Consider the following 23,734-nt stretch of genomic DNA (forward strand, 5'->3'; position numbering starts at 1 on the left):
TTATATATAAGTACCATTATACTTGTACATAGAATTGGGCAAGAGAAAGGGCTGAAGGGCATATTCTTATTTTCTGAAAATAGTGTAATTTATCAGTACTGACTGTTAACACAGTCATTTCTAAGTATTGCAGGAAGAATGTCACCAACTTCCTTATCTTGGTCATGAGACACTATAGTGAATTCCTTCCTTATCCACTCACCCCCAGAGCACTTGTTCAAGAATACTGACCAGAAGCCAAAACGCTGACAGAAGTGAGAAGCACTTTGGGGTGGTGACAACTTTAGAGTCTTAATCTTTATGCTTTATGCTGTGACTCCTGTCAAGTGGTATCTTTGGCTAGTGGCTGCCAGAAGTATTTAGTGCTGGCACAGAATCTACATCAGATTTTTTCTGAAAGTGTGCCTTAATTCAGCTGGGAGACTGTTCCATAGGGCTGGAGTGGACTTGTAGTGACTAAAAAGTTTTAGTGCTAGCCTTTCTATGCTAGCTCCAGAGGAAGCATAGGAGCTTATTAGCTAACTGTTGCTTGTTCCTCTTGTCCTGTTAATGGGTCCTGCTGCTACTGTATCCCTTTAGGAGTCCCCTTAAAAGGGTAGAAATTTGTGGGCACCTTGTATGGCACCTGTCAGAAAAGTGGATGGGGCCAGCAGAGATCCTAATTGGCTATTGGAGATCTGACATACTGCCACATGTTTTGTAGCTAGCTCAATGTGTGTTGTGAAGAAAGTATTTTAAACAATATGTTTGTTTCTTAAAGCATCCTATTAAATAGTGCTGCAGCCCGAAATGTAGATGAGCTACAGTCAGAGGTAAATATGACCTGATTGCCTAATATTTTCTACAGCCATTTCGTGCTTGTGCCCACTACCCTGGGTCAGATTGCCAAGGCGCCCCTTAGCTCAAAAAGCCTGGTGACCCCTGCTCCAGGGAAAGACTTTACCTGAACCTTTTAAAGCCTCCATCAAAGTCAGGCGTGGGCTAGAGATGGGTCCACTTCATAATGGTTATGTTCCGAAACGGGTTTAAAAATTTACCGTTGACAACGAATTGGTACTACGAGAAATTATGTTCTCCGAGTTCGATGCTTAACGTGACAGATATTAAACCAGATCAGCTCTTTATAGGCAGAAGTGAGGACACTTAAAAAAGGAATACCGCTTCATTCTAGCATAAGCTTTTGTACACTAGAGCCGGCCTTTTCAGATACAGCGCACAAAAGCTAATACCGGAATAAAAACATTGCTCTTTTTTAAGGCGTCACAAGCGACCTGTCTGTTTTTACTTCCGCAGCCTCACAAGGTTACTCCTCAGGAGCTCTTAGTAGGGTGCAGAAAGGTCGCTTTCCATAATGACGGCGACAGCGCGAACGGCCAGAGGCCGCCGCCTTGTCCTGTCGAGGGTCCAAGGCTTCACCCCCAACCGGAACCTTCCGCTTCGCGTCTCCTGGCTTCCGCGGACGGTTGTCCCTGTTACACCAGCCCCACCATGGCAGGGGCGGAAGGCAAGGACCCGCTGGCCTTCTTCGCGGCTTACGGCAGCGATAACAGTTCGAGCGCCAGTTCTTCTGACTCCGACAACGAGGAGGTCTCAGGCTCACAGCGGGACTCGGCGCCGCAGCAAAGGATTCCTGAAGGGAAGCCGCGCTTGCCCGGGCCCGACGAGCTCTTCAGCAGCGTCAACCGGCCGGCCTTTCTCTATAACCCGCTGCATAAGGAGATCGACTGGGAGAGCCGGGTCGTGCGGGCGCCCGAGGAGGTTGGTGCTGAGTAGGGAGTGGGGCCTAGGATTGCCAGATCCAGGGTGGGAAACGCCAGGAGACTTGGGCAGGGGGCCTGGGTGAGTCAGGGACCTCAGTGGGGTACAATGCCACAGAGTCCACCCACCCTCCAAAGCATCCATTTTCTCCAGGGGAACTTATTTCTGTAGTTTAGAGATGAGCTGTAATTCTGGATGATTCCCCAGGTCCCACCTGGAGGCTGGCATCCCTAAGGGGCCTGATGTATGTCAGGGTGGGGGAGGCGCTTATCACCGAACAGTCTCTGGGGAAACAACTCGAAAATCTTCTCCTTTGCTGGGGGGGGGGGCAGACTAGGATATAAAAAGGGTCCTGGAAAAGGCTCCCTCCTTCTGCCCCCCCCCATACTTGATGGGGTGCATTTAGAGAGTGGACAGAGAAGAAAGCGTGTGCCTTGGTACTCCTAGCCCCTTGCCAAGGAAAAACCAGGGGAACACGGTCTGAGATGACAGTACAAACAAACAAATATAATATCATATAAATACATAATAAACTCATGATACATACAAAACATCAACCAATAACATGTAAATATAATAATAATCCTACAAACACCTAGCCATAAATAAACAAACAATAAATAAACTTCATATAAGTCCATACCAACAATGAGTAATAATAATAGGAATATAACAAATTACTGAAGTATAAGAATTTTTGCAAGTAAAATTCTTCTGAAGCATAGGGATCCAATCCTCTCGGGCTTCCCTCTGTTGAAGCTATTGCTGAATAAGGATCCAACATCCAATCAATATATGTCATTTAGATGCCTCTCCTTTTCAAGAGCTGATGATCAATCCTTAAGAATGATCAATTTCCACTGTAAACAAGGTGCTTCAAAGACAGAACAGAGCAGCCTTCAAACAGCAGCAAAATTAGATGCCTCCTCCTGAGGCCCAGTGTTCTTGAAAAAAAATTTATACTCTGCTAATTTGTTATATTCCTTGAAAGGACTTTCCATCACTGTTACTAATTGTTGGTATAGACTTATATGAACTTTGTTTATTTATTGTTTGTTTATTTATGGTTAGGTAGTTAAAGGGTTATTATATTTACATGTTATTGGTTTCTCATGTTTGATGTTTTGTATGTATAATGAGTTTATTATATATTTATATAATACTATAGATTGATCATGGTATTTTTGTTCGTTTGTACGGCCTGTTTCCTTGCCGGCAGAGCGTCGGTGAGCACCACCCTGATCTGTCATGCAGGCCTCACTTTGGGGAGGAAGCGGCTCTGGGAGAGCCGGCTCTTCCGCCACAGCTTCCCACTGGGGTCTTTTCCTGTAAAGTAAATCACCATTCTCCCCTGGTGGCAAGACTGAGCGATAAGGGAAACATTAGGGTGGCATAATAGCAAACACGTTGCACTGACTTTTCCTTTTCCTTGCTTTTACTTCATTTCTGTTTGTCTTGTAGATACCATGATTTGCTAGGAGGTGGAGCCTCAACTTGACAAGGAGGCTCTAGCCTCTTAACATGATTGATTTAACTCTGTGTAATATTTATTGTTTAGTCTTTGTTGGGTCAAATATCCATTTTTACTAGATTTTAGCAGCACCTTAAAAGACTAGAAAAACTTATTCAAAAATAGGCTTTTGAAAGTCAGAGCTTGGTTCTTTAGATAGGTAGGTGTATTTATCCAAAGCAGCTAAATCTGTACTTATGAGTTTAAGAAATGGGGGTGGGGGGTGGGGAGAAGCTACAGGGAGAGGCTAGGGTAAAACAAGAATCAAAGAATAATCAGTCCACTCCAAGTGGGTAAGGTCTACTCCCAATTATTGATAAATATCTAGAGTAGGATCAACAATAAACTATAACAAAACTTTGGCAATGTCAACTGGCCAGCCTTTCTCTACTGTGAGAGTTGGGTCATACAGACGCCCAAGGAGGTTAGGAGAAAGAGGGGGGCAGGTCTCATGGTCCAGTGGTCTCCAGGAAGCAACTCAGAAGCCTCTTCCTCTACCAACAGGCAGGACACAATGGGAGACCAAAGCAGTCATGAAAAAGAGTTCTTCCTGCTACCATGTCCCCCAGAACTGATGAAGGACCAAGGAATGAGTTCGAAAGAGAAGGGGTGCTGCTTTGCTTGTCCTCTGTGGCTGCACTGAGCCCAGACCACCCCTGGCTGAAGCCATGTTCCTCCTTGCCTCCTGCATCACATCCTGGCTGGCAGAGTGAATCTGGGCGCCTCCAAAAGAATGCCCCCACTTTTGAGGGAAGCTTTTATACAACCTCTTGCTCCTTTGGAGCACAGCCAGTGTGACTACTGGGTCTTTCCACTTTAAACCAGAGCAAAGGAAAAACCTTCTTTGGTGTGGCTTAAGGGTGGCTGCAGGCAGAGCCTTCATGTGGAAGCTGGAATGGGGAAGGCCCCCCCTTTTCAGTCTTTTAACAGCCAGTGCTTCTTTAGCTGTGACTTAGCTGTGAAGGGAAGTTGCCTTCCCTATTGCTGTGTTGGTGTTTCTGTGCTGACACAATGGTGGATGGTGGGGTGCATGTTGGAGGCATGAGCAGTAGCAAGTGCTTGGTGTGTGTGTACCCTGTTTGCTTCCACTGCTGCTGTATGCTGTTTTCTTAGCAGGGGTGCCATTTTTCACCCCTCCTCCCTTTAGAAGTGGTCTGAGAGTGTTTACAGGCAGGGACTCAGCAAACTATAGGGAGTAAAGAAAACTCTGGAGTGAAATGAATTTGGAACAGTGTTGACTCTATTCTATGTTACTTCTTCTTTATTCAGTTTTGTTAGTTCTAGACTTAAGCAGCCACTGTGGCAGCAACCATAGTTACCTTCACTCCTTGGACCTTTCTTCTCAAATTAAAATATGTATTTACTGAATACAAGATCGGCTTAGTTTTTCAGAGAGTAGTCTTTACCACACTCGCCAGTTCAAGGTTCACACTGGATGACATTATTATAATTCCTGCTCGGCCTTAATACAAAGATGCCAGGAGCGAAAGCTTTGTTGTTTTGTATTCAGTACATAATTGCTTAGCTTCTTTTGAACCTAATGGCTTGAGGTTTTTCTGTTCTCTGTAGATGGATTTCACTGGTAATGGATTTCATAGTGCTTCTCCAGGCCCACTTGCACAGTTTTATCTCAACTTCACAACCCCACGGGCTTTATCTCGGTTCTTTTGCAAGTATTAGACTTCCATTTAAGCAGTGAGGCAAGAGTACTAAGTCTAAATTGTACTGAGTAAGTCTAAATTGTATTGGGAATAAGAAAATATGGATTGAATATTATATTTTTGTGATAGTCTATTTTTTGTTACTTTATCACCTGCTAAAAAGGAGTTGTTTGGGAGGTAATAAAATAAATATTCTACAAAACGCAAACTGTGACTCTTGTTTGGAGACAAGTAATTCTGATATGAGAATACAAAGTGGATGACAGATCTTTTCCATCACCTTATTTGCTGTAATGTCAACCGTTATATACATGTGTAATATACATGGAATTTTTATTAATGTTGGAAAAAATGGTATTATGTCTGCCAAGGCATTTTCATTTGCCATTTGGAGACAGTCCCTAACTATCACCCTGTAAACAGTCAGTCAACTTTCCTTTAATGTTTTCCAATGGCTATTTAGAAACTCGAAGAATTCCTGTGCTGGTGTATGTTCTCGGTAGGAGCCTGGTAATTACCATACACCTGGAATTACTGTTAATGGGAATTCAAGCCCCCTCCTGCAAACACATAAGAAAAGACGCATAGCCATTCCAGCCATGTCACTCAGACATGTCCACAGCTAACTTGGCAAAGGAAACTGCTGTGGAAATGCCACATCCTCTCACAGAAGGGTTCGAGTCCCAGAGGGGGAAATCAGTGCCCTATGGAGTAGGGCGTTTTTGCACAGGACAACAGCAACAAGAAAACATAATGGCACATGCGCAGAAGGTGTGCCCTGTTGCCCTAGTAGCTCACTGAAAGTACTCATGCAAAACAGGAAGAAGAGGGATTCTAGTTCCACCAAGGGCAAAGCTCACCTGGGGACAGGCAGTAAGCTGATAAACAGTCAAATATGATATACCAGCTGTGATTGGATGATCAGCCTGCCACACCTCCCTTGCCAGACCACAAGTGTGCAGACAGCTCTAATAAAGTGAGCTTTGATTCACAAAAGCTTATAGCCAGGAAAAAATTGTTGGTCTTTAAGCTGCTGTTGGACTCTGTTTTACTTCAACAGACTAACATGGCTATCCACTTGAAACTGCAGACAATGGAGGACCCTTCCAAGAAGTCTCATGCAGAAGATAGCTGAGGTTGATAACGAACGGGGGTGACTACATTAAACTCCATTAAAGCGAAATAATGCAACAGGGAAATAATGCATCCAGTTACAGATCAGCATCAGGAATGGAGTTCTGGGTGCATGTCAGATGAATTAGATCACCATCTCACTTTGTCTAGCAGTAGTCCTGTACTTTTTAAAGTTGCACTGGCAGTAGTATAATAGGAACAGCAGCACTATCACTGCATGCCCATGATAGGTTTGGCTGTGTTGGTTGAACTGTCAAGTAGCTTGCGGTGGTGCAGGAGCGAGGCTAGAACAAGAGAGCTGGTAACAGCAGAGCAGCCAGATATACACAGGTTACTGTAGCTGTTGGTTGTGTTGTAACTTGATCAGGTGGTTGGTACTGTTGGAGGCCTGCCTGGAAAAGCCAAAAGAGACACAAAGGACAGTTGTGTCCCGTGGTAGTGACACACAGCATGAGAGTTCAAGCACTCAACATTTGATAGTGAGCTATGAGTGGCATCACCTAGGTGCTCTTCCTGCTCCTGTTATCTGCCTCCTTGGGGTGGGGGATTTCCACACTGTGATGAAGATAATATACTTATTGGTTCAATACTTTCCCTTCTAGGGAATGATATTGGAAGTCTGCCTGCAGTTTTTGTTTGGGCTGTTCCATGGGTCTGTGGCTTACAAGGCAAAAGGCTTCATGAATGTTTGGGCGGCAGCAGCAGTGGTTGGAGTGTCTGGTAGTCACCTAGAGATGTGGTGATGCTCCCTGTTGTTATCACTTCCATGTGGGATTACACCTCTATGACATAAGTACGAAACTGTGATGATGATCTGTCTGAATATCTCGGGGAGAGAGAGGTGCCTTTCTGTGGATGTGCCCCCTGTGTGTGAGGCACCATTAATAACTCTTGAGGGAGGAAAGTATTTGGGGTACGTATTGTGTGGGACTGATCTCTGCAGCAAGTTTGAGGCAGGAGGGTCTTCCTCCCGTTTTTACCTATGTGGAATGCATTGTCCTTCAGTCTCCAATTGAAGAAGTGGAGGATCCACGTCCGTGTTTGGTTTCTGAAGTGGGAGTTTCCGTCACCAAAGTCTTGTGTGTGAGCTAAGCGTGCCTCACATGAGGCCAGAGAGGTGCTGCTAGAGCTGTCCTCTGAGATATGGGTGTCTAGGCCGGAGGGTGGGATCTTACAGCGTGTTTAGCTTCTCTGTGCTTAGCAGCAGACTTCATCAGTATCTTATGTTCTGTCGCAAATAAGCCACATAAGATAGGGGTTGGGGGTCCTTCTTTGACATGGGGATTTTGATACTGATGCCAGAGTTTTTGTCAGAATAATGTTATGTGAGGATGGGAAGTGAGGTGAGAGAGGGCTTCTGATGCCTACTAAGTCCTGCTTGTCCCCCAGATGTCCCCAGCACAGCCTATTTCTAGCCCCTTTGGTAGTACAGTGGAGGGGGAGGGTTACTGCAGTGTCATTACCATGTTACTGGAGTAAAGGGTTGCCAACCTAATGTGGAGGCTGGCTTTAGGGTGGCACTCTAAACAACACTGGGACTGATGACATGCCGCTTCACCATTGCAGTATATATTTTCAGATATGAGAACAACTCCTGTTAATGAGTGCATCCATGCCTTTAAAAATTATTCTAAGACTCATCTCTCCCAGTTGGTTGTCTGGCAGTGCAGTATTTTAATTGTTGTATTCCCTTCAACAGCCTCCCAAGGAATTCAAGGCATGGAATACGAATGCTGTGCCACCCCCTGAGACTTACACTGTTAAAGAAACAAAGCCCCCACCACCGCCTGAGCTTGATATGGCAATAAAGTGGTCTAATATGTATGAGGATAATGGTGATGATGCTCCAAGGCACGCAAATAAAGTCAACTTCTTACCAGACAAAGAACAGGAGGAGACCTTGCAATCAGGTAATGCCATTTGATTTTATAGACAGGAAAAATAACAACTCCCTGAGTTTTATTTGTGTGTGAATTCATGTAATGTGAGTTATTTTTTTCTTTGAGGATTTTTATTTCCCACATTGACGTTTCTTTCCCTTGATGTTTATTTATGTAGAAGATTTTGGAATCCAGTGATGATAAGAGCTAGCAATACATTCCATAGCTCCTTAAACCATATAGCAAATGACAAAAAGGCAGTGTGCCTTATTTTTATCTAATCCACTTTTACACCCTAGAACACTTTTAATATTATGGAGCATGAAGAAAGAGGAACTTCAAAGCATTTCTGTTTCCTGTCCTCTGTACTGTCTTCAACAGAGCCTTTGCATTTTGCCACCTCTTTTTCACAATACAGAGAATCACAGACAAGATTCACAAATTAAGATCCCCCCCCCCATCACTTCCCCTGATTAATTTGTGAAGCCTATGTCAAGCACAAGGCCTGGGATCCTTGCTGGCCACAGAGATGTGATAGCTCAAGCACCCCGGTGCCTGTCTTCATTCAAAAGAACCTTAAATGATAATCTGAAACTTTTACCTACCTTCAGATAAAGATCATAAAGGGAAACTGTCCCCTTTGTCTTTGGAATTCTGACACAGGGTGGTAGGGGCAGCCACAGAATGGCTGCCAAAAGAGGCAGAGCCAACTACAAAATGTCAAGGAGTGAGGTTATAATTCTGATATTAAACTTTCCAACATTTCAGGCAGAAGCTCTGTTTAACAGGATGCTTTTGAAAACAAACATATTGTTTTAAAATATTTTCTCATATACACACAGTTTACCTTCAGTCAGGCAGTGAAGATCCTTGTACTGTGGTGGCAACTGCTGCCAAAGCAATGTTTAAAAAAAACTAAACAGCTAATCAGAAGCCCTGTTGGGCAAAATCTCCACGTGGCCCTGCCCGTTTTTTAAAAACACTTGGTGGGCACCACGTTGGGGGACCCATTTTAGATGCTTGTATTGAGGAATTGTATTGAGGATGTGTACTTAAAGATGGTTCAACAGTCAATAATTCACTTACAGTTCAGTTCTAAACATGTATATTCCACGTCTATGGGGCTTACTCAGTAATAAGTGTGCTTAGGTTTGCAGCCTTGGGAAATGAATTTAAAATAATTTGCAGCCTTGGGAAATGAATTTAATAAGGTTTGATAGTCATCGTTTTTATTCTTCACTAATGGGCTCATTTCACTTTTGAAACTCTTCCACCACATAAATCAATCAGAGAACAGTTGAAGCTGCTATATTTGCATCTGTTGCTTTTGAAATCTTTGGCAGATATCTGCTTCTTTTCATTGACGAACAATGTCTTTTATTTGAAGATGATGAAAAAGATGAACCTGCTTCAGTTAAGAAACGCAAGCTGGACCCTGAAGAGCAGACAAAGAAGAAGAAGCGATGAACTGAACAAAGTTTATTTGACTCTGGAAACTGTTTTTATTGAACATGTAGGAGGACATCTGTTGGACTTTAAGATTACTACTGGCACAAGAAAATAAAAATAGCATCACCATATGGCACACAGCATATTTAGGGATTCTGTAACTTCTGTGAAATTTTTTATCATCTGGAGTTTTATCAGTTGGTATTGTTAGAGATTTTGTATTTACAAACCCAAAATGTTTAGCTACAGATATTTTAATTAAAACAAAACTTCTTAGAATATTGTGATATGTATTTGTGTTCATGCAGGCTGTGGAAATTCTCTGTATTCCGTTCAGCCACAAAATTGGTAAATGTGGTAAAGGTTTACTGAACTTCTATTGTGGTTAAAGTTTTTTTAAAATGAAGAAGTTACTTTTTGTGGAGGGAGAAAAGTATTAAACTTTGTATTGCAGTAATAATGATTCTGGTTTGACATTTATGTAAAGAATGTACATAGCTCACTAAAATTATTTAAAAGGTTGTCTGGTAGCATTACCTATTCAGATACAAAGTTTGAGTCCAGTGGCACCTTTAAGACCAACAAAAGTTTTATTCAAGGTATGAGCTTTCGTGTGCACACCAGATATCTGAAGAAGTGTGCATGCACATGAAAGGTCACACCTTGAATAAAACTTTGTTGGTCTTAAAGGCCCCACTGGACTCTAACTTTGTTCTACTGCTTTGGACCAACACAGCTACCCACCTGGATCTATTCAGATACTGTGTTTGGTTGGGGTTTTGTTGAAGTGTGTTTGCACTGTTTGTAATATACTTCTAGTAAAATGGAGTTTTTAAGGTTCCTCTGGACTCTGGTTTTGTTGTGCTACTTGTCAGAGTGTTACAAGATCTGAGCTCTATCAGGCTAAAATAAAATAATTTTTGATGATGGTGGTGCTTACTTGCTTCCTTAGTATTCTTTTTTTCAAAATGGGAAGTAGAGCAGATTATGTGAAATAAATCACAGATAAATTATACCTTCTCCAGTTTAGAAAAGTTAATTGGCTTTAAAGTTAAATGACTTTAAATCAATGTAGCAAATAGAAAACATGTGGTGTCTTTTGCGTTGATGTTGAGGTATGGTTCATTCAGTTTTTTTAGAAGATGCTTTTGAAAGTAGTTGATAGAACAGATGAAATGTGGGGTTGACTGTGTAACCTATAGATAGACTTTGTTGTTGATAGCTTTGTACAGTTCTTAACTACTTTGCAGAAAGGGTTAGTTTTAAACAGAAAGCAGATTCTTTCCTGTTATACTTATTGAGGCAACAGTTTTCATGAGGGAGGAAATTATTGCATCTATTAGTCTTTTCATTAGCTTTGCTAAAATAGTTTTGAGCTTGTCCTAATGGCAAGTGAAATTGGTACTTGTGGCACTTCAGCAGTTTAAAGCCTGCTCTCAAGTAGCAGTTCTCTGTCAGCTGTAGCAAACATGTTTGTCAGGATGAATAATCAAGTCATTTTCACATCTGAGGCTGGTAAAGATGACTGAGTAGAAAATAATGATTTGGTGTCTGTAAAAGAGGTGCTTTGTGTAGAATGTACTTTTACTAAAAGTGGAACATGTAAAATGGTTTGGTTCTACAACTGACTTGGGAGAGTCAGTTTATGCAAAAATATTAACCACTTGTGGACAGCATGTTTGTAAGTGACAGATGTTCTGCTGAAGCAGTCTGTGTTCCCAGAGAACAATAGGTGCTGTAAATAACCTGGATCTTTGTGTTCTTTCAGTCAGCAGTGAAAAGTCTATGGTCTGTTTGGAAAACAGACTTCTACCCACCCAGGCATGAAAAATAAGCCAAGACATACCCTTAGGGTATAAGTGTTGAGCAGCTTGCATGCATACTGAAATGTCACTCCTTTTGAAAGACAGTGATATAAACTGCAGCCCAAGCTGCTAAATTAATAGGATAAATGAATAAGCCAAAGCATTATTTGAAATAGAGCCTTCTAGAGTTGTAGAAATTATTTTATAATATTTTATTTGTTTGCCTAGATATTCCACTAGAGGGTGCCAAGTTAATGTTTTTCAATTTCAGATGAACTTCAAATAGTGAAGGAATAAATTTTGGTGTGGGGGGAAATCACTTCTCTCAGCTAGTTCCTGTGAAAAGGCACACCCGCTGCCCGCTTTCTTGCTTCAGCTGACCTAGAGCTTTTGTTTCTGCCAAATGGTCTTTACCAGGGCTTTTTTGTAGAAAAAGCCCAGCAGGAACTCATTAGCATAACAAGCCACACCCAACATCAGAAACCCATTAGCATATTAGGCCACACCCCTGACAACACAGCTTATTAGCATATTATGCCACACCCCATGCCTTCCCTTGGCTTGCCCGCCCCCTTGAAGGGAAGGGAAGGCAGTTTAAACTTGCCTGGGTGCCCCGCAGCTACAGGGAGCCCGGGCAAGCCGGCCCTTGGACAGGCCGGGGAAGGTACAGGGAAGCATTTAAATGCCTCCCCGATCCTTCCAGGCCCCCCTGGCCAGCCGACCTCAGAGTCTCTGGGGGGGGGGGGGTCCTCCAGGCCTTCCCTCTGTAGCCACGCATGCAGAGGTTTTGGCAATAGTGGGCATGACCAACTCTGAAGCCAGCCGGCACTCCGTTCCTGTGCGTTCCTTCCCCAAAATAGCCCTGGTCTTTACTAAATTCCATTTTGTTTGTTCTAGCCACTTGTTTGAAATGGTTTCTATGTGTATTAAACACTGTATTTTTATTATGTCTTCCAAGAAACTTGTTGGGATAGCCCTGTTACTCTTAGGTTATAGTTGCTTAGGGACATTGAAGGCCACTTTAGTGTGCAGGCAATTTAAATTTTGTTTCCGTTATGAGGGAGTGCAGATAGTGAAAGCAATGTTAGAGATGCTCTCATAGGAAGCCAAGAATGTTCAAAGTTCTTAAACATTGAAGCTGATCTGATATATCAGTATTTATTGGAATTTCCTGCTCCTCCAACCTCAGCCATGCGTTTACTTGTCACCATTCTGTGGTTTTCTCATTTAGAAAAGTTTGGAGAGAAATTACAATGTGCCCTGTGAAGAAATGTGTGTGAAATTGCCTTTGGTGCTTCTTAATGGGTAAGGGTTAACAGAAGTGGTATACTTGAGGCCAAACATAAATCTCTTAGCAGATATCCCCCAAACCAGTTGTGGAAGGTTGGATGATGCTCTCTGACCGAGCTAGGAGCTATATTTAAAGCTATCTTGATCCCCTTCAAGCCAATACAATAGTAGCCATTCTTGGGCCAATTCTTTCAATTAAATGGTTTGTGGACAGCAAGTTCTCTAAGTAGGCCAGGATCAAATTAGTTTATTTTACTTAAACATAGGTGTGCGGGGTGGTAGTTGGGACAACTAAGCAAAAATAATAAAAGCCACCCCTCATAAACAGGAGCTGTGCAGCATGTTGAAGACCAAAATATTTATTCTAGCATAAGCTTTCATGGATAAGAGGTCACATGAAAGAATAATTGCTTCTGAAGAAGTGGCTATAACTCATGACATTTTTGTTCTGCTTTGTTCTGTTCTGAGAGCCCGTTTGGTGTAGTGGTTAGGAGCGCAGACTCTAACCTGGGAGAACAGGGTTTGATTCCCCACTTCTCCACATGCAGCTGCTAGAGTGACCTTGGGTCAGTTACAAGTTCTTTCAGAGCTGTTCTCACAAGTGCAGTTCTCAAAAGAGCACTCTCAGCCCCACCTACCTCACAGGGTATCTGTTTTGGTGGAGGATAAAGGGAAGGAAATTGTAAGCTGCTCTGAGACTTCTTCGGGTAGTGAAGGGTGGGATATAAATCCAGTAGATTCTTCTCTCTTCTCTTTAAGGTGCTGCAAGACTTATGTTTAGTTCTGCTATAACAGTATAGTTATCCCTCTGCAGCAACCCCCAGCAAAGCATACAACAGTGTATGAGAGCAAGTGTGGTATAGTGGTTAAGAGTGCTATACTAGTATCTGAGAGACCCAGGTTCAAATTCCCACTTGTGCCATGGAAGCTTGATGGGTGACCTTGGGCCACTCACACTCACCCTAACCTACCTCACTTTGTGTCCTCACTGGGAAGAATGGCAGGGCATAAATTAATTAAATAAATAAACGTAGCGGGGCAGGAGCTGCTTCATGTTTTGATCTTTTGTATTTTTATTTTCTCCTTCCTCCAAGAACCTCTTTCTTCATCCATTTTATCCTTGCTCCAATTATGGCAGGGTGTATTAGGCTGAGAGAACATAACTGACCCAAGATCACCCAATGAGCTTCATATCTACCCACAGGGGAAACTAGTCAAAACGTTAACATGGAAACATAACCTAAATGTGTTAGTGGAGAAATAACAGTAGCCAGTTGGATGTTCTTGCTTTTCAGATATAGAAATAGTGGTTCTTTCCCTTACACTTCCCTTTGTGAGCCAATTGGTAGGCATTTGTATTAATCTAATAGACTACGGTGCGGTGGCTCAAGTGGTTAAGACGCTGAATTGCAGGCTGTGGAAGGTCAGTAGTTCAGCAGTTTGAGACCTGGGCCGTATGGGTAGGGCGGGATATAAATCCTAAGAATAAATAAATAAAAATAAATAAATGATGGAGTGAGCTCCCATCTCTAGTTCCAGCTCCTGCCAACCTAGCAGTTTGAAAGCAAGAAACTGCAAGTAGATAAATAGGTACCACTTCGGTGGGAAGGTAACAGTGTTCCGTGCGCCTTGGTGTTTAGTCATGCCGGCCACATGACCACGGAAACGTCTTCGGACAGCGCTGGCTCTTCGGCTTTGAAACGGAGATGAGCACCGCAATCCTAGAGTCGGATTCAACTGGCTTTCGAGCAAGGGAACCTTTACCTTAATAGACTACTATGAGTCTAATTTAATGAAACTAATGCACTTACTGTTGAAATAGCATTTGCCTGACTAGCTCAAGTGTAATGTTTGAAATGTAGCCGACTCCCCTGCCTTACTTCTTGGCCATCATTGTCCCATTAGTGTGGCCACCTCTCAGATGCAGTCAGAACTGAGGCCACAATGAGTAGCATTCCCTGTCAGAGCAACTGAGCATCCCAACCTCCTTTGCTTGTCCATTTCTTTCCTTATAGTACACAGATGTCTACAGGTTTTGCCTCTGTCCTGCTTTCTCTTCATTTCTTCATCTCCATGTCTCTACCACCTTTCCCCCCTAAGTCTCTGGCTCTCAAGCCATTGTCTATTTCCCCCCTGTATCTTTTAGAAACGAATTCTCTCTTCCTTCCCAGACTATTAACAAATCATACCTTACAGATTCTAAAAAATTTTCATCAGCTCCTCTCTTAATTTTCTTCTTGCCTCCATTCCTGGTCTCCTCCCCTTCTCTTAGTTTCTGTTCCTCAGTCCATTGCTTACTCAGCATCTTTCTTTCAGAGCCCTTGCTACTTTTCAGTATTTTAGCTTTCCAGCCTACCCCATGAAGTGAATTCTGTGTACTGGTCCAATTTTAGTATATGTGCTGTTGAAGTGAGCTCAGGCAATTTCTATTTAAGCTTGGAATCACAGTCAAACTGAGGACATTTCCTTCTCTCACAAGAGTTAGCCTACAAACATTCTGAGTGTACTGACTCATGAGCAATGCCAAACTGATGACTATCATACAGATTCTGCCAACAAATGAGAAATGCTTCAGTGCTAAAATATAGAATCACTATGATAATGAAAACAAATGTGATATGGTAGCGACACCATACAATTCAGTATAAAGTTATATAAGCAATGTGCTGTTCAATTAAGTCATCATTTTCACATTCCTGAACAGACCATTTAAATTTCACCGTACTTGTTGTTAAGGGAGGATCCTATGTGTCTGTTCCTTGAGGGTGATCTTGTAAACAAACCACTACCTCCCCTTTTCTTATTTCTTTGCAGTACTTCCAAATAAATCACTGTTTTGCTATTTCAGAAATCTTGGAACAAGATAAACTTTGCAGAAAGCAGTTCAGCCATCTTCTGTGGTGGGAGGCATGAGGGAAAGGAATTTGGGAGAAGTACCAAAAATGAAGGAACGTGAACATGATGGGAGAAAACTCCTACTCCCTTGGTTTAACTATTCTTCCAGTTCAGAGACCAGAAGTGAGATCTGAGCAGTTTAATTGGGGGAAACTCAGTAATCGCTGCATCGCAGAAGATAAGCTAGTTGTATGTTTGAGTGATGTGAGTTTTCCCCTTGGAGGCTCATTTAAGCGTCAGGCTGCTGTTTATGTGTAGTTAGCATCTACATTCAGAATGCAGGAAGAAATGTACAAGAAAATCTTGTCACAGATAGCGTAGCCATCCCGCAGATACTTGTCCACACTAATGGAACAGGTTCTTGGTGGGGAAGAGAAGGTTGACAGAAACAGCTAGTAGGATCCTTGGTACAGCCATGTTGATGCTTACGGAAAACCTATTACCTGAGCCATTCCAGGGAATGACAGGCAATAGTGGAATGGAAGATGGTATTAGTTTTTTTTTTTGGTAAACAAATTTTTATTTTCTTAGGAACATAACATATAAGATTAAAGCATTCAGTCCATTGTTTACCTCATTCCCTTCCTCCCCTCCCTCCAGTGGCTTCCCGCAATGCTTCTCCCCCTTCTTACAAATTTCATTATATCATTAACACATCATTTGTTATCATCCAACCACAAGATAATATCATTTGACTTAATATTGATCTAAACATATTAAGTTTTGTTTTACATCCCAGTTCTTTTCCAGATATATTTTAAAGTCATTCCATTCTTGAAAAAACACGTTGTCTTCTTGATTATTCAACTTCTTTGTAATTTTATCCATTTCTGCCATGAACAGAACTTTTTGTATCCAGTCTTCGATTTCTGGTACTTTCTCAGTCTTCCAAAATTGTGCATAAATCATCCTCGCTGTTGTAATAAGGTACCAGAATAAAGTCCTTTTAGTCGAGTTAACTTCTTCCATTTTTAGTCCCAAAAGCAGAATTTCAGGCGCTTTCTTGAAAGAGCACTTAAGTATTTTTTGCATTTCTTTGTGGACTTTTGTCCAAAAGAGTGTAGCTTTTTCACAAGTCCACCACATATGGTAAAATGAGCCCTCATGCTTCTTACATTTCCAACATTTATTTGACATATTCTGGTTCATATTTGCAATTTTCTTTGGGGTCATATACCACCTATACATCATTTTGTAACAATTCTCTCTAACATTGGTACAGGGTGATATTTTAATAGCATTTTTCCACAAATATTCCCAGGTTTCTATGTCAATTTCCTTATTCATATTTATTGCCCATTTTAACATTTGCTCTTTCACAGTCTCATCTTCTGTATACCATTTTAACAACACTTTATACATTTTAGAGATATCTTTTCCCCCTCCACTCTCCCATACCTTTTCCATTTCATTTTTTTCCTCTCTAAAACCATAATTTCTTTTGTCTGACCTAAAAAGGTCAGAGATCTGCATGTATTTCAACCATTCATATTCATATTCAATTTCATTCTGCTTTTTCATTACCCATTCTGTTCCCTCTTTTTTTATTATGTCTTTATACAGCAACCAATCTTTGTCTCTACGTCTTGAGTAAGATGTTAACACTTCCACTGGTACAATCCAAAGTGGCCTTACATCACCAAAATATTTTTTATATCTCATCCATACCACAAATAATGCTTTTCTTACCACATGATGCTTAAAAAAGCTATCCATTTTTGTTTTGTCATACCATAAATATGCATGCCAACCAAATCTACAATCATGACCTTCTAACCCCAATAGCTTATCATTTTCTAATTTCACCCATTGCTTCAACCAGGTCATACAAACCGCTTCATAATATAATCTGAGATTTGGTAGCTGTAGTCCACCTCTGTCCTTGGCATCACAAAGTATTTTCATCTTAATTCTCGGTTTCTTGCCTGCCCAAACAAACTTTGATAGTTCTTGTTGCCACCTTTGCAGCAAATCTGTCTTACTAAGTATTGGTATTGTTTGGAACAGGAACATCAAACGTGGTAGGACATTCATTTTTATAACTGAAATTCTTCCCATCAGTGACAAGTTCATTTTGTCCCATTTCTTAAAGTCTTGGGTTAACTTAGCCCATAGTTTTTCATAATTGTTCTTATATAAGTCTATATTCTTTGCAGTTAACTCAATGCCTAAGTATTTCGTCTTCTTTACCACTTCACATTGTACCAAATTTTGTAGTTCCACTTGTTTTTGTTTCGTCATATTTTTGCAAATAAGCTTCGTTTTATTCTTGTTTACATAAAATCCTGCCAATTCTCCAAAATCTTTTATTTTTTGAAATAGTAACGGTAACTCTTCCGTCGGGTTTTCCACAATAAACATTACGTCATCTGCAAAAGCACGGTATTTATATTTAAAACCTTTATGTGTCAAACCCTTAATCTCTTGATCTTGTTGTATTTTTTGTAAAAGTACCTCCAACACCCAAATGAACAATAGCGGTGACAAGGGACAACCCTGCCGAGTACCTTTCTGTACCTTGAAGCTATCGGTCAATTCTTTATTTACATTCAGTGTAGCTCTTTGTTCCGAATAGATAGCTTCAATACAATTTCTGAACTGTTGTCCCGTATCAATTTTTTCCATCATCTGTAACATAAACTTCCAATTAAGATTGTCAAATGCTTTTTCCGCATCCACAAACAAAAAAGTTACCTCTTTTTCAGGGTGCTTTTCATAGTATTCCACTGCGTCCATTACTATTCTTACATTATCTCGAATTTGTCTTTTTGGCAGAAAGCCCGCTTGATCTTCTGAAATCACTGTTTGTAAGTAGTTTTTCACTCTTTCTGCAATAATTTTTGCAAAGATCTTATAGTCATTATTTAGGAGAGAAATTGGCCTGTAGTTCTTTACATTCGTTAGTTCTTGGCCTTCCTTTGGTATCAATGAAATGATTGCCTCTTTCCATGAGTCTGGCACTTTCTTGCACATCCGTATGTCGTTGGATAAAGCTTCCAGGGCCGGGACAAGTTCCTCTTTCATTTTTTTATAAAACTTCGCGGTAAATCCGTCCGGCCCTGGCGCCTTCCCCAACTTCGCTTCTTCAATTGCCTTCCTCACTTCCTCTGTTTGGATTGGCCCATTTAGTAAATCTTTAAACTCTTTGCTTATTTTGGATAGTGGAATCTCTTCTAAATATCTTTCAATCTTCTCAAGATCAATTCTATTTGCTTGAAACAATTTAGCATAATACTTGAAGAAACTTCTCTTTATACCATTAGGGTCAACGAATTCTTTTCCTTCTTCTATAATTTTGGTTATCATTCTTCTTTCTTTTCTTGCTTTGAGTTGCCAAGCTAGATATTTCCCCGGTTTATTCGCCCCTTCAAAAGATTTCTGTTGTAACTTCTTTAAATTCCAATAAAGCTCTTGGTTCAAAAAATCATTCAGCTGTTCTTTCAGCAACTGTAGTTCTCTAATAATCTTCTTTTTCCCCGGTTTCTTCTTCAGTTCTTTTTCTTTTTGGGCTATTTGTTCCAATACTTCCACTTGCCTTTGAAGTTTTTCCTTCTTTTGCTTCACATTTTGTGAGATGAGAATCCCTCTCATCACAGCTTTGTAAGCGTCCCACACTACCTGTATTGAAGTCTCTTTATTCAGATTTTGTTGGAAATATTGTTTTGTTTCTTCTTTTAACATTTCCATAACACCTTTTTTATCCAACAAATCTTCATTTATTCTCCAAAGAAAGGATTTATTCCTTTCAGTAGAGGTCCACAAAACAGGGTTGTGATCCGAGTTACATCTAGGCAGGATTTCTATTTTTTGTGTTTTCATTGACAATTCTTCTGACATCCAAATCATATCAATTCTGGAAAAAGAGCAATGTCTATTGGAATAAAAAGTAAAATCTTTCTGCGTTGGGTTCCATTTCCTCCACACATCTTCTAGTTTTTCCTGTTTGACTAGTTCAAAAAAGTTCTTTGGCAATTTTCCACTAATTTCGTTGCCTTTTTGTGATTGTCTATCCAGCCGATCTATAGTTCCATTAAAGTCTCCGGCCAAAATAACTTGATCATAAGTTTGTCCTTGTAGGTGTTCAGTTAAGTCCTTAAAGAACTTTTCTTTTGCTCCATTGGGTGCGTATATATTGACCACCAGTGTCTTTTTCTGTTGAATCAGATGGTATTAGTTTACATGTGAGGAGAAGGCTCAGTGGTCTACTCCACTAGGCTGGAGAACTGCTGAGGTGGCCTTAAAGAACAGAGGGATGGCAAGTGTAAATCTTTTTGTGTGTGTGTGTGGAAGGCTTGTCTATGTAAGAAAAGAGGGTTGGGTCTGTGGGTATTTGCTCTGGCTCATTTCCCAAACTTTCTGCATTTATTTATACTTTGAACCTTTAGGTTTCTCTCCCTCCCTGGTCCTCCACAATTCTGCTAATCCAAACTACCACCACCCTTCCCAGTGCACTGTTCTCAAGTGCCATCCTAAACAATTTTAAGATTTTTGGATTTTTAACTGACCATCTGGCTGAAGATGCATTATTTCAAAAAAGGTGACCTTCAGTTCTAAGCAGAATTACACTGTTCTATACCCATTGACTTCTGTCAACCTAGCAGTTCGAAAGCAAGAAATTGCAAGTAGATAAATAGGTACCGCTTTGGTGGGAAGGTAACAGCATTCTGTGCGCCTTGGTGTTTAGTCATGCTGACCACATGACCACAGAAACGTCTTCAGACAGCACTGGCTCTTCGGCTTGGAAACGGAGATGAGCACCGCAACCCTAGAGTTGGATTCGACTGGCTTTCAAGCAAGAGAAACCTTTACCTTTACACCCATTGAGGGCAATGGGCTTAGAATACTGTAACTCTCCTTAGGATGGCACTGAAAAGGAAAAAAAATATGGGTTCTTTTATCTTCAAAAGATTAACAGCAGAATGAGGGAGCGTTTAGATCAGTGAAATCACAGACGATTGAAAGCGTTTAATTCTTTCCCCCCACCCCGTGTCTCATACAGAGATAGATGGACTCTTTAAAACCTGTGGGAAAGTTTTGTAATCTAATTTGGTTTGACCTGAACTATGTTTTGAAGGGAACATGTTTACAAAATAATTAGGGAGTTAATCTATAGAAACCATTTATGTAACATATTTTTTATATTTTGTTAATGTAATTGCTTATAGGAAGAATCCATATCTGGAAACCATGTAGTATGTCCTGGCTCTGAATAGAGTATGCATACCCAGTTACACCTCTGAGGAGCTGTGTCTGTGCATATGGATATCAGCTTTTCTTGCATAGAAAACAAACATGTATTTTCACCTCTCAGAGCCTGGAATGTGCAGTGGAGTCTCTCTGACTCTTTCATGCTGTCGAATGCAGAGGAGACTGCTGACAAGAGATTAATAACATCAGTACCAGTGAATTATTTTTTAAACAAAAAGATAATTTCAGAAGGTAGTTGTATTTGTCTGCAATAGAATACAAGTTAACTACCTGCTCAGTCATGAAGGTAATTGGGTGACTGTGAACCAGACACCCTCACCCAGCCTAATCTTCCTCATGAGGTGCTGTGAAGGTACATGAAGGGGAGAAGGAACTATGCATACTGCCATCGGTTCATTTTACAAATTTACTACAAACAAACACTATTTTTTAAAAAGGCTTACCTTAAAAGGATGCTCATCCAAGCCTTCATTTCGATGATATTTCACACATGCACATTCCACACTGTCTTACAACAGTTGTAATAGGCATGGGCCTGTGACATCTAATTACCTGATCCAGTCATCACCTTCCACCCTGGAGGAGAATTGATTTTACCTCTGTCCAGCTGTAGGAGTGGCCACAGGGCAGAGGGAAATGAGACTCCACCATCACTGCCACTGAACAGCCGCAAACTTGTTCAGTGACTCAGACAGCAGGCAGGCAAAGAGATCTGAGGCTCCGCTCAACAAGTCATCACACATAGAAAACTGTATGTCCAGCTGGCAAATGTTTGTTCATGTGTTAGCCAAATTGCCTTTAATTATTAATTAGTCTAGGTGAAGTTATGATTATTAATGGGCTGCAAATTCAGGTTCTCACCAGCTCTCACCAGTGTATACAGAAGTGTCACCTTTGCTGTAAGTATCTGAACAGACACAGAGACTGGATGTAGTGAAATATAATGTCTCTTTACTGGAAGATATATATCATTCATACAATACACAAACACACACACATTTATACATATGCTAGGAAATAAAGATAGATTCTTAATACAGTTGCTTTAGCAGGATATTCGTTGGTTGGGCAATTTTTACCTGTCTTCATTAGTTGAGCCGTTCCAATGGAAGAATGGAGGGGTTTAGAGATAGAAAATGGGGAACACGTGCTCTGAACCAGCAGAACCATATGGACTCTAGCTGCAGATCTAGAGTTTAAAGATGGAGGTAGGGTATGTGGATAGCAAGCTGGGCATAAGAGGGTTAAAGCTTTGATAGGGGTCGTGGAGAGGTTAAAAGAGAGAGACCATGTGGTCGGGCAGTATCTTTTATAATGTGGTGTGGGGAGGCTGGCTAGGCTGGCCACATCCCCCTGTGACACTACCTGTAAGTCCGTCCCATAAAACATACTATTGGCTGGCTGGAAGAGGGGAGGGGGACTAAGGAGTGGTCAAATATTGAGAGCTAGAAACTTGATCTGGGAATTGGCACCTGGATGAAGGGTGATTGAATCAGGAAGGGTGAATGAGTCATCAGGCTAGGGCTATTGTCTCTTGATTAGATTGTAGGTTGCTGGGGGGGGGGGGAAGAGAGGTTGCCTACATGAGCTAGAAGAAACTCCTAATGGCGTCTGGAGTTCTCTGTCCTCATGATTTTCCATGGCATGGCGTCTGACGCTTTGTGCTGGCTTATGGAACTGCTTCATCTCACAGCAGGTAAGATGGCTGGTGACTCTGGACTATCAATGTGGCAGCAACACTAAAGGAAGGCGTCCCTTTCTCAGGTGTGCAGTCTCAACAAGTATTCTCAGGTCTCCATGTTGTACAGTCCCTTTGCTCAGTTCATATCTCATAAATACGCATTAATAGGCTTGCATGGCAACACATGGGCCTGGCAACATTCATAGCACAGACGTTCTTTGCTTCTGTGACTGTTCTAATGTGTTGCAAACCATCACTAATATTTAGAAATCCTTTTGCCATCCAATAGATATTTATGAACGGCTAGTTTAAAGCTATTATGTCTTGTTCCCCGGTCTTCATTAACATTGATCATTCTCCCTATTCTACTACATTTTTATAGTGCAACCATGTGTCTTTAGAGCCTCTCATTTTAATCTGATGAAGGGAGATTTCACTCTCGATAGTTTGTACCCTCAAAATCTTGTTGGTCTCTATGATGCTATTGGGCTCGAAACTAGCTGTTAATCACTATTCCCAGTGCTTCATATTCTGGTCAAATTCATTGTCATGTCTGAAGGTCATAAAGGGATTTTCCATTGGCTAGGTTGCACAGCAATCCTGATTTAGTCTTCCCCTACAGCATATGCCTGTGCCATTGATTTAAGCCATCTGGTTCATTTGTCTAAACTGTTTTTTGAATGACGTAAACAATTCGTTGGCCAGAGGCAGATCACTAACTTCTGTTTGTGGCATACTACATTCTGGTGGATTTTATCTCTATGTATTTATACACACATATAAATAATTTATAGTGTGGTATATGTAACTATGAATTATTGCAGACCGTGTCCAGCCTTAGAGAAATTATTTTTTGATAGCAGGCACCATTCATACATGGCATTTTGCAGGTGAGGGATTATTTCTGTGAATGATCTGTGCCTGTATCCCTATATCTAAATATTTGGATACAATATTGTTTTTGCTATCATATGTTCAGTTAATTCCAGAATGCATACTTTGTGTTAGGGGAGCTATTAACTTGCACAGTATGTTGTATTTTCACAGGGATCATTTACAAGACCAACCTATTCTTGGCAAATACAATGTATGAATTGTAAACATGGGTCCCGATCACATGCAGAATTAGCCGCGTGATAGGCACAACTGCCGGGCGGATTTTAAGGGCGCCATCACACAGGAACATCTGGCAAGCATCCCGCACCCGTCGGCAACCCATCTTGCCCCGCCAAAGAAGCGGAGTTAAAAAAATACTGGGGGAAGTCCAGTATCAAATGGGTTGCTATGGGCCACAGACAGACTTTCCCCTGTGTGATCACTCCAGCACGCTCTCATGGCGTCGGGATGGTCTGATCAGGCTATCCCGACTCTGTGCTGGTGTTTCCCCCCCCTTCTCAGTATGCGCATCATCGCATACTGCTGTAGGAAGCCCTCAGTGTGGAGATGCGATTCACTGATCCTCT

At 41.3% G+C, this 23,734-nt stretch overlaps 1 protein-coding gene across 1 annotated transcript; it reads left to right on the forward strand.

The window, feature by feature from the left end:
* Nucleotides 1–1,384: 1,384 nt before the first annotated feature.
* On the forward strand, nt 1,385–10,003 carry LOC107109798 (chromosome unknown open reading frame, human C1orf52). The gene is made up of 3 exons (XM_015410501.1): nt 1,385–1,758; nt 7,763–7,973; nt 9,331–10,003. Exons 1-3 carry the CDS (start codon nt 1,489–1,491, stop codon nt 9,408–9,410), a joined length of 561 nt encoding a protein of 186 aa, XP_015265987.1. The 5' UTR covers nt 1,385–1,488; the 3' UTR covers nt 9,411–10,003.
* The last annotated feature ends 13,731 nt before the right edge of the window (nt 10,004–23,734 follow it).

This window comes from Gekko japonicus, unplaced genomic scaffold, assembly GCF_001447785.1.
Source record: "Gekko japonicus isolate JY-2015 unplaced genomic scaffold, Gekko_japonicus_V1.1 scaffold2418, whole genome shotgun sequence".
Classification (NCBI taxonomy): Eukaryota; Metazoa; Chordata; class Lepidosauria; order Squamata; family Gekkonidae; genus Gekko; species Gekko japonicus.